Source organism: Astatotilapia calliptera, chromosome 8, assembly GCF_900246225.1.
Source record: "Astatotilapia calliptera chromosome 8, fAstCal1.2, whole genome shotgun sequence".
Lineage (NCBI taxonomy): Eukaryota > Metazoa > Chordata > Actinopteri > Cichliformes > Cichlidae > Astatotilapia > Astatotilapia calliptera.
This window is the reverse complement of record NC_039309.1, coordinates 8424550-8435633: the sequence shown is the minus strand read 5'-3', so window position 1 is coordinate 8435633 and position 11084 is coordinate 8424550. Positions and strand designations below refer to the sequence as shown.

Genomic DNA, 11084 nt, shown 5'->3' with positions numbered 1-11084 from the left:
CTTTGAAGACTTTTGTCACTGAAATAATAAGATGGTGTGAGTGCTGCATTTGTCCTTTGTGGGTGGTTACGGCTGCTGCTGCTGCTCCAGCAGGAGAAATGTTACTGCTGAAGAAACAGATAGGTGCGAGGGTCTAAACTTAACTTGTTGTAAATCACACGCATGTTTGCGTCCACTCTCTCTCTCTCTCTCTCACACACACACACACACACACACACACACACACACACACACACACACACACACACACACACACACACACACACACACACACACACACACACACACATAGTGGCGACACAGTCTGTGTGCCCATGCATGCCTCAGCTTAAGCCTTTTGTCAGGCGGTGCTGGCCTCCCACCTGGTTTCTCTCCTCTCTCCAGTGTTATACACACAGTGTGTTTTTTCCTTGTAAGACCAAACTTATGATTGAGGCCGTGTGTGTACGTGTTTGTGTGTGTCCGAGCAGCAGGAATTGTAACGGTGCAGCAGTGCTGGTAATGGCTGGTCAGCTGGTATGGCGAGTATTCAGGGCGGGGGCAGTGCATTGTCCTCTCATAGCTCTAACAATGCCCCTCTGAACAGGCCACACATCTACCAGTCACGGGCCTCTCGCTCGCTCTCTCTCTCTCTGACTTTCTCTCTCTGCTTTTCTTTCTGTCTGCCATATTTATTCAGGCCCATAGTGAAGTGTAAAGTGAGATGTGATAGCAGCTAGCGTCCCTGACCATTGACAGAAGCGTCAAGGTCAACGGGCTAATATTAGAGCTCGTGTCACTCATTGCCTCTCTGCAACCACATCACACCTTGCATGTTCATTATCGCGTTAAATAATTAATAAACACCTCGAATCTTGCATGTATTCATAAGTGCCACTCCTTTATGAATAATTAATGTTCAGCATCAGTTGTTAATGCACTGATTTTTAAACAAGTCTCATATATGAGAGACTGGGGGCTTGGTTAGTATTTTTTAAGTATTTACATAGCAAGAACTCCAACACTGCTGCATATTTTCTTATGTCTCACTGGGATGGAAGAATTTCAATCACCAATTAGAAATGACCATTTTTTTCTCATTTTATTTGTTTTTTAATAACTGATTCGATGTGTTTAGTGTGTCTCAGCTTTTACAGCAATAAGAGTTATTGTGTCATATCGTTGTATGCATGTTATATTTTACATTTTGAAAGAGCAGCTGCCTGGAATGAACTTTTTGAAAATGGTTTCTGATGTTTTACATGCAAACTATTTTATGAGGAAGGAAGTAAATAATAGGTTATTTACTTAACAATTTCAAAAAGTTGGTGTCATTTTTTAAACAGTTTTCTCTTTTCTAAGTCTAAATTATTTTTAAAGAAATTGTCAACAGATTAATTAAACGAAACTCAAGCAATATAGTTCCTCTTCATTCCACAATGAGAAGGCCACGCCTGCTGCATTATCACTGATGGAAAGACACCCTCTTGTGGGCTTCTAATGTAAATGAAATCATTCAGTTAAAGCTCTACAAAGCACCCAGTTTGCCACCGAAAAATATGAAATTTGGAATCCAAATAAAATAAATCGAAAGAGGCAGATTATAAAAGTTAGCTGTACTTATGAGAACAGCTGTGGCAGCGTGATTGTTCTGTTACAGATTACATTGTCACAGAACAGTCACACTGTCACTGCTGGACTTAATTAATTAAATAGATCAACATGACGGTCAGCATGATTTGGTCACAGCTGGTTACCTGCAGTCACCAACAGAGAGCAGCAGAATACAGACGACGTATAGGATGCTCTTAGCAGATTAAAAGTTTAGAAGCTGCCTCTGTGGGAGGGAGTACTCACTGTCTGAAGACAATACTCAACCTTGTTTGCATGGTCACATATTCTGCAGGTGTATTACCATTAAAAGGAGAAGATGCTTTTTTTAATGCAGTATGCAAACAAATATGAGTGTGCCATTAGAAACATAAACACAGGGGTGGAAACAAAGTATCTACATCTAGTCAGCACAGTTCTTTACTTCCAATATCTCCAATTTTGGCCAATATGTTTTATTTCTTGTCCATTTAATAATTTAGCCACCCAATTACTTTTCACTTTGCATTTTAACAGACAAAACATATCTATTTCTAATAAAGTATGTATTTTTTAATAGATTAAATCATCCAAGAAATTAAAGAGCATAAAAATATCTCCACTACTAAAAACTGACAATGACAAGAATGATCCAATTATTCAGTAATACAACACCTATATGGAGTCATGTTCAATTCAATTCATATCGGGCCAAATCACAACATTCACAATCACAACCAACACTTCAAACCTCTTTATAATGTTGGGTGAAGACCTACAATAAAGCTGTGTAATTATGACTTTTGAATGTAGTATTTTCACTTGCACCTGAGTACTTTCTCTGTGTTGCAATGCTATTTTTGATTAGGTACTCAGCTAAATACTTGACACTATAGCTCTAGTGGAAATTAAGAACTTGCATTTAGATACTGAACTGCAATGCTATTTTTTGACTACTACATTTTATAAAGCCCCAACATTAAAATGTCAGTGATTACCTGATGAATAATAAATGCTTTTATGTGATACTTCAAGAAGTTACTTTAATTTCACATATTTAAAAAAGAAGAAGAAAGAAATTCAATAAAGTGGTGCCTTATTTTTCTTTCATACCACCCTGATCTTCACTTTCCCTTGTTTGTCTCTATCTCTGTCTTTCGTGTCTCGAATCCTGCAGCAGGACATCACCTGCTCACCTGGTCGAGGGGTTCATGCTAATCTAAAGCCGATTAAGCTTCTTATCTACTCAGCGCTGGTTATGTGCTTTGGTCCAACAAAAATACAGCACAGAGTTGGCTTCTTTGCCGTTCCTGCTGACTCTTCACAGCACTCCCTCACATCTGCTCTAACAACACCACACTGGCTTTAATATCATGGCTCGTAATTCCTCATGGCTAAAGTTTTGAGAACATGTGGCTTTCGATTCAGATACACACGTTATTAGCGGATTTAGTTTCAACAGGATGGATAAAGAGTACCTTACAGGTTATTATTTACCAATATATCAACCAAAGAGATCAAAGGATTTTCCGACTTGCGCCCTCTGAAGTCAAACCTCATTTTAGAGTAGGTTTAAGTCACAAAAAGTGCATAAAACCAAAGAAAAGAACAAGTGAGAGTAACATTTGTTGCATGTTTCTTGAGAATGCATCCCGTGCATAGCTCCTCCTCAAGCACACACACATACTGTACACACATGTCCTTACATTGGGCATGTGAAATGTCATCCCATGGCCATGTGAAAGCAGTAATACCTTAATAGGCCTTATCCTATTGGCTTAATAAGGAACCCAGTGGCACTCACAGCATGCCTCATGACTCAAGGTCGAGACAACACAACGCCATCATTGCACTGCTGTATGTCGTCTCTAATATCCTTTATTCGCGTATACAGTCAGCATAATCTCTCCTCTACACAGTCACACAAAGCCAAGAAAATTATTTGGAAAAAAGAAAAACAACTTTACATTGATTCAAATAAAAGATTCAACTTAATTACATTCTTTTAAAAAAGTAATTTTTCATCTTTTCTACGTCATATACAAAGTTATATACTGTACATACACATATGTCAATATACAGATACTGAATGCACTAGGGAAATATCAAAGAGGATCTGAGATTACAGTACAGGGGTCAGGAACCAAGATTTAGCTGCCAATTTCAGGCCACAGGTTTGGAGTCACCCCATGTTTCTGAACTTCCTGATTCCCATGCTCAGTCTTGATCCATGTGTTGCACTGTTCATGCATGACTGATTCATTTAATTGAAAATTATACTCCATCTCAGCTGCTTATCCAGTGAACTGGAGTATAAATGGAGGCAAGTCAGAGGGGTTAATTTGTCTGCTTTGACTATAAAGTAGCCTAGACGGGTTAGCAAAAATAAAACATTGCAAAACCTGAGTTAAATATCTTCAATCTGCACCATTGGGTTCCATGAGAGGGGGGGATTGCATAGCAACCACCATCCCCGCCAAACTACGTGACAGCAAAATAAAGGAGAAAATTACATGCTTTCAATACATATAACATTTACTTGATTTATAACTTTGCACTTTTTTTGGAGAAAAAAATGCACAAAGTGTCAGAAAGCAGAACTGTAAACCTAATTAAAAACATGCTGGTGCAAAAACAAACAAAAAAACAAAAAACCATGCTGGTGGTTGTTTTACTGGGGAAAACCAAAACTAAAAACCCATCCAGCTGCTATTTATCAAAGTATGAATATGCAATATGATCTTTTCACGTCCATTTCTAATGAGTTCATAACCAAATATATGAGTAGGCCTACAAAATAAATGCTGGTAGAAAAATCTCACATGTCTTTGATTTTCTCCTCAGGTGGGAGTGGGGTCAGTTTGTTCAGGTGGCGCTAGCTCAGCTCACTGTTTCAACCGCTGGCTCACCCTCCTCCACCTTGATGCCTTTGCCCATGGACTTCATTTTGTCCATGATGTCAGTGAACGTCTCCTTCACTGTCTTCTCCAGGAGCCAGCCCTCGCTCTCGCTCTCTGGATCCTCCGGATTAGCAAGGTTACACAGGGAGCTGTGGACATACTGCATGCCCACAGTCACACTAGCCTGCAAGGAACAGGAACACAGATCTGATAAACTTAATGTGAAATGTAGCCATGCCACATGAAAGAAAACGTTTAAGAAGGGAATTTATTATACACTTGTGCTACAATAATTTGATTGAAATTCCAGTTTAATCAGAAAGATAGAAAAATGATATTATATGAAGGAAGACATTGAATTGAAGTTAAACAAATGTTGTTTGCGGTTTAGAACATAATATTATCAAGACAATTAGCTAATTATCAGAGGATATCTAGACAAAAATCTGTATTCTCATCATTACTGGAAGTTTCAAATCAGAGCAAAGGAAAAGTATCACCATTGCTCAGCTCCAAATTAATGGGCCTGTTCTACTCATCTATAGTTCCATATTTTATTCTTGGACTATACTTAAATAACATTGCTTGTTTCAGCTAAAAAAAATTTTTTTATCTTCTACTGGGTCTTGGTGCTGCATGATGCATGATTTTCTCTGATTGGCTGCCCTGCCCAAGCAGAAGATTGGAGTAATAGGCGGTGTTCACAGACTGTGCTGTTTGTGTGGGATGCCCACATTTGAATATCCCCTCTTTAAGACATCACACAAATCCAAAAGTATAAAAATGGAGCATTCAGTGCAGATGTGGGATGACCTCATTCTTATAATTCCGCTATGTAGTTGTCTTTAATTTAACAAACCAGGTATAATAGGTCCACTGTAATGCATCAGTTGTACGTAGTGAATTTTAGCACTCATGGATGCTAAAAATCTGCTGCAGCATAACAATTCTGATTACTTAAGCTGAAATGTAATTAATAATGCTCTTTCAGATAATTTAATAAATCCTTTAATTAAATTTTAAAGCAAAAATGGAAAATATCTGATGTTTTCCAGTGTTATAATATTAAATTCAGAACTCCAGTTTCACTAATAATTAAAAAAAATCTTCAGCTATTATTTTGAATATCTTCTAAATGCTTAGAAATGTTTGCATGGTTTTTATAAGTAGGACATGAAAAGATGATACAACTTTACATCTTTCAATAAATGTATCTGAGTCAGAAATTGTGTAATATACTGCAAATATGTTGTGTTAAGGCAAATATTCAAGCAAGGAAAATGAAATTAGGAGCTTTTTTAAATTCTTGAAGTAATCTATAGCCTATAGGGATAACATCTCATTAGGACAGTTAAGATCCAGTTACTGTAAATGGAGACATCAGATCAGGAGATCAGACTCCTGGAAATAAGTATTTCCTTGTCACCTCTTGCAGATTAACCCATATGTGTCGGCACAGAGATGCTTGCGTAACTCCTCTTTTAAATCTTGGATTCCTCCGAGCGTGCATCTGATTAGCTGAAGCTGTGTTTTTACAACAAACAATTGTCTGCTGGATTTCTGGAGCAAAGATGTTATCTGTATGGCTCTATTTACTGTCTCCTCAAGGTGATGCAGGAACCCAAACAATTTATATCATCGCTGTGGTCACTGGCTTCAAGGATTCACCTGTACATGTCTATTTGTTCTGCATAATCATAAGCAGATATTTTGGCTTTACAAACAACCACAGATGTTGGCAGTGGAGGCCAAGGAGAAAGTAAAGAGAGGAAAGAGGACACACATGGCTGTTACAGGATTTAGGTAGAAAGTAGCAGGTGAGAAACCGCAGGTGAGCTAAATCGTGCCAAAGGTGGCACAGGGTATCTCGATAGTAGGGCAGGAGAAAATATATTTAGGTAAAGAGGATAGCGGTGTTTGGGAAGGAGATGCAGTAAGTGGGTATTACTGATAGCGTGGGCAGACTGTGGAAAGAAGGGAAGAAGCAGGGATGGAGGAAACTGATGGAAGAAATGCCAACTAGGTCAAGGCTTTGCATGTTTATTCACCTGACTTCCTACTAGCTGGACATTAAAGACTTTCTCTCAATTTCAGTCATTTAACTGAAAATGATCTGAGGAAAAAATGCAGAACAATTTAAAAATGAATAAAATCTAGTCGGATACAGGTACAATATTTGTGACTTAAGAAGGCTGTTGTTACTTTTATCTGCTGACAAGGGAAGCTGCGGTCCTTAATGTGTGCAGGAATGTTATAAGTTGGTATCTATTGTTTTAGGCCCACTATGAAACTGGAGCAAATGTGATGAGGTAACTCGAGAATTTCAGTAAAAAATAAACTGAGAACTGATTTTCCTTGAAGAAAAAATCAACATATTTAGTTCCAATTGTTCTTCAAAGTGCCTCTTGCAAACTGAAATGTATTGCTAGGCCTGTTAGAGACTGTCTAACCTACTGCATGAAAGTGAATTGGACTGAAGTCGTAGGTTAAGGACAGAAGGGGAGTTTAACCAGTTGCCAGACTAACCAATTTGTCTTTGTTGATATAAAAAAAAATGGGAAGTACTGCTAGAAAACACTTAGACACATAAATATCTCTGATTTGTCAGATCGAATAGGCTGAATTATCTGTATTATTTTTCTGAACATAACAATTTTCCAGACTATTTCTCATTTCAAATGAGGCTTTTCCCTGTTCAGAATACTTGGGATGTTAAGCCCATTGGGAATATGGGAAAACATTGTCTGGTGCCCATTTACCTATCAGTTGTTTCTATTGTAGGCTCCACCAACAGATTTCAAGGCTAGAGTAGTGCTCCAAAGAACTCTGTATTTCTGATTAAAATGACTAACACACCTGCCTGGCTTCAATTTAGCTATCAGCAAGGTTGTTGCTATTTCTAGATATTGATATGCCAAGACCAGCTGTTTGTATCTTCAAACAAGCCTTCCACCAGTGGACATGGAAATATATACTTTTCTGTAATAGTTGTGACAACAACAATATTTTGTGCATTAAGGTCACTTCTGCAATTGGGGTATTTAAAAAAAAACGCCCACTACAACGGAAACACTCAACAGCTCTCAAGCAGTCCCCTCTATTGTTTATTTTCTTTCCATGTGAATAGATTAATGAGGACATACTGTTTGCAAAACCAACATTAGACAGAGACAATGTTACAGTAGAAGACTTAATTAGACATTTATGCACGATCTCCATTCCTCCATGCAGTGGATAGTGCATGGGATTGTTCTAACTTTTAAATGAAGTTGAAAAGAGCTACATTTTCCAACTAAGAAGTGAACATTGTTTCAGTTAATATATTTAAGTAAGTCTGTGGCACTGACCTCCAGCATAGTGACCAGTATCACCAGGGCTCCGATGGTGTTCATCATGCCACCATAGTAGGACAGCAGGGCATCGCGGCATCCCCGCTTCCACACGTTGAGATCCTCTGTGTAGTGGTCATAACTGTAGTGGGCAGTGTTGTTGGTCATCTGTGCCTGAATGCAGGGTCTGGGGGAGCTGGGGTTACAGCAGCTGAAGGGCACTCCATCCATCAGATACTGGCCATCAACATTACTGCCAATGCGGCTAGGAAGAAGAGGAACAGTAAAGGGGAAGATGATGTTGAAGGCCAGGAATGGGCTGTTACTTGAATTAGCACACCTGTGTTAGACTTCCCTTCGTTCAGATTTAACTGGAATCCATACATTACTCCAGGTCAAAAGTTGTTGTATTATACTTTGCAGTACAATCTTACCTTGACAATAAACAACATTAAATCAGCTATCCAACCTCCACAAAGCTAGCCTGAATTGGCATTCAGTCGTCAGCTAAAATGTTCCATCATACACTGCTGTTTCAAACTATCTCAAGGAGTACATATTAAGGTCTGAACAACTGCGAGAAGCAAGAAGGCAGGCACTCAAACACTGAAATTAGAATCACTGCTCAGTCTGAGTAGCTGATCTTGACTATGATTGAGAGTAGTAGGTCAATGGAAAGACAAGTGTAATTGGATCACAAAGAACTGGGGGGTGTCAGATATGTATCCGTTATTGCAAGAAATGTCACCACCTACTTGAGCTTTCCGAATTATGACCCAGACAACTTGTTGGTCAAAAGCACAGAGACTTTATGATGTAGAATAATTCTGGAGTTACTGTTACTAAGAAAGTTGGCAGTGAATGTGATATCTTGCATGTATAAGTACAACAAAAACCTGTAATGGCACCACAACAACACTGACCCCAAATGCTGCCCAATTAGAAGGCTCTAAAGCATAGCTGTTTCCTGTTTTCATGATAACGCTGTTGTCCTTAGTTTATGCTAATGTGAGCATCTCTGGCTACACTTTTTTTGACTGGCAGTGCTGTTATTGGAGTGCTGCCATGTCCTCTGCTGATTGGACAAGACACTGGTTCATGAAGGACAAGACACTGTAATCCTGGAGATTAAACACTAATTATGTCCCGGCACACAAAATTGTTTACAAAAAGTTAAGTGGTGCTGGTTGGCCGAGACATAAACAGGCTAGTGTAAAGCTTTCTCGTGGGACTTGACTGTATCTTTTTCTGCAACCATTCACTAAAGTCCAGATCTTCACATATAAATGCCCCCAGATCTCTTCTCTGACCCCAAGAACACATCTCTGCTATGAACTATAGCAGTCACCGTTTCTGCTATGGTAATCCTCAGTGGATGAAAGTAAGTATTACGCCTGATCTGATCTACCTTCATTTCAAATCCACTTATACTGAACTCTAACTTTGCACAGATCACCCCACCTCAGCAGCTTGGTGCACTTAGGTTCAACGGCAATCCAAACACATTCATTTTACTTCCACATTAAATAACTCTGCAACTTTTAAGGCCAACAATAAAGGATTTAACTTTTTTTTAAAAAATCTCTGTCACTTACTCTTTGACTTCCTTTGAGCTGAAGTCCAGGTAGCGGTTGCTGACCCACTGAATCTCAAACCAATCTCTGTAGTTGTCATTTCCACAGCAACGAAACTCAATCTGCATCAAGTCCAGGGTCCTCTTCATGTAGCAGCGTCCCGGTGTGTCGGTGTCCTTGTAGTACCTCATGCCGTTCCTCAACCCTTCAGCCAGGGTGAACTGCATAGGGATTCTCATCAAGAAACACAGCACGGCCGTGACAAGCAGCAGGGCGTTGAATCCTACACAGAATACCAAGTAGGTCTTCAACATGGGCTTCCACTTTGCAAACTTATCGGGGTCCAGTGAGTCATAGCACACTTTGCCTCCAAAGACGTTGATGCTGCAGGCTATTAGACCCATGAGAATAAGCAGATTGGGCAAAAAGTGGCTTTCATTGTTGTCCATAAGTTCAGAGCGTTTTCGCAGCTCGATCTTGAAGAACAGACCCATGCTGAGGACCAACACGCCGGCCAACACAGCAAACCAGTACATGAACCAGACTGTCTGAGCCAACTTTACTCGCTTTTTCAGATCAAACTTAACTGGCAACAAAGCCATTCTTCAATCTGTGATGTGTCCTTGCTTGTAAAAAACACTGCAGGAGTTCCAAGATTTCCACTTCGGTTTAGATAAAGTTCTTGAGTATGCTAACCTGCACTTCCCTGTTTGTTTGTAATCAGTATGTCCTCTGGCTGGTCCGAAAGAACAGAAGAGTCAGCTCAGACTGTAATCCATCCTATGGCAAAAGAACCGCTATAAAGAACTCAGGAGAACAGCACCGGATCCTTATTTTAAAGGTTCTTCTGCACCATTGAGTCCTAAACTTCAGTGTTCAAAAGGGTTTATTTCTTCAAACCTTTACAGGAGAAGCTAATGTTGCGTTCTCTCAAAGAGGTTGAGGATGGCCGGGGATCCTCATGATTAAACTCAAAGTTGCAGTACGTCATGCTAAGCCCCTGTAAGCACCCTGATCCAATTTACAGAAGATGAGCCTGATCGTAAGCTGCTGCCAGGGGCCATAATTGGTTTGAGTGTTCATGTGGTCATGGTTGCCTTGATCAAACACATCAGGAGCAGCACAAGTTTCAGCAGATGGTTGACAAAGGTAATGGACATGACAGTAGGGCTAATGATAAAGCCTAATCATTCATAGGTATGGGGTCCACAAGCTCAACACAAACCAGATGTCTTCACAACGAATCAAAAACACTGAGTTAATAAAGCCCCACTATGACTTTACTTTGGAAGTAATTGCTTAATAAATCAAGACCAAACTGTGACAAACTGGACAAATTAAAATTTTGCTTAAACATTATTAAACATGAAAATTCAGTGTTTGCAGTAAACGTTGTCTGGCAAGCTGATAAAAAATATTCTATTGCTTTCATTGATGTTCTTGTTGTCATTTGCTATCTTGGCAGTTAGAACCAACACAGTGTCTGGCACATACACGAGCCAGATACTTATGCTGATCAAAGCCAGGCCTTTCCCTGAACGGTCTATTCTTCTTTCTCCTTGTGGCTGGATGTGAGAGCTGCAGTGTTGCTAAATGTTTACCAAATGCAATTGGAACACTGAAGGCCCAATCTCCTGATGCTCTTTTCACAATGTCTTTCATCAAACCTTTGTGCGTGTTTAGCGCTGTCTCACTAACAATATTTATGTGTT

General features: G+C 39.5%; 1 protein-coding gene across 1 annotated transcript; it reads right to left on the bottom strand.

The window, feature by feature from the left end:
- Nucleotides 1-3380: 3380 nt before the first annotated feature.
- Nucleotides 3381-10665, bottom strand: prph2a (peripherin 2a (retinal degeneration, slow)). Its single transcript, XM_026178267.1, has 3 exons — nucleotides 9394-10665; nucleotides 7817-8063; nucleotides 3381-4653 (listed from the first exon to the last, which is right to left on the bottom strand). The coding sequence occupies exons 1-3, from the start codon at nucleotides 9972-9974 to the stop codon at nucleotides 4450-4452; spliced, it is 1032 nt and encodes a 343-aa protein (XP_026034052.1). The 5' UTR covers nucleotides 9975-10665; the 3' UTR covers nucleotides 3381-4449.
- Nucleotides 10666-11084: the final 419 nt, after the last annotated feature.

Coding starts and splice junctions, on each gene's coding strand:
- prph2a (XM_026178267.1), bottom strand. CDS start 9,974: ATGGCTTTGTTGCCAGTTAAGTTTGATCTGAAAAAGCGAGTAAAGTTG. Junction 8,064..9,393: donor AGCTCAAAGGAAGTCAAAGA/GTAAGTGACAGA, acceptor TCTTCTTCCTAG/CCGCATTGGCAGTAATGTTG. Junction 4,654..7,816: donor TACTGGTCACTATGCTGGAG/GTCAGTGCCACA, acceptor TGTTCCTTGCAG/GCTAGTGTGACTGTGGGCAT.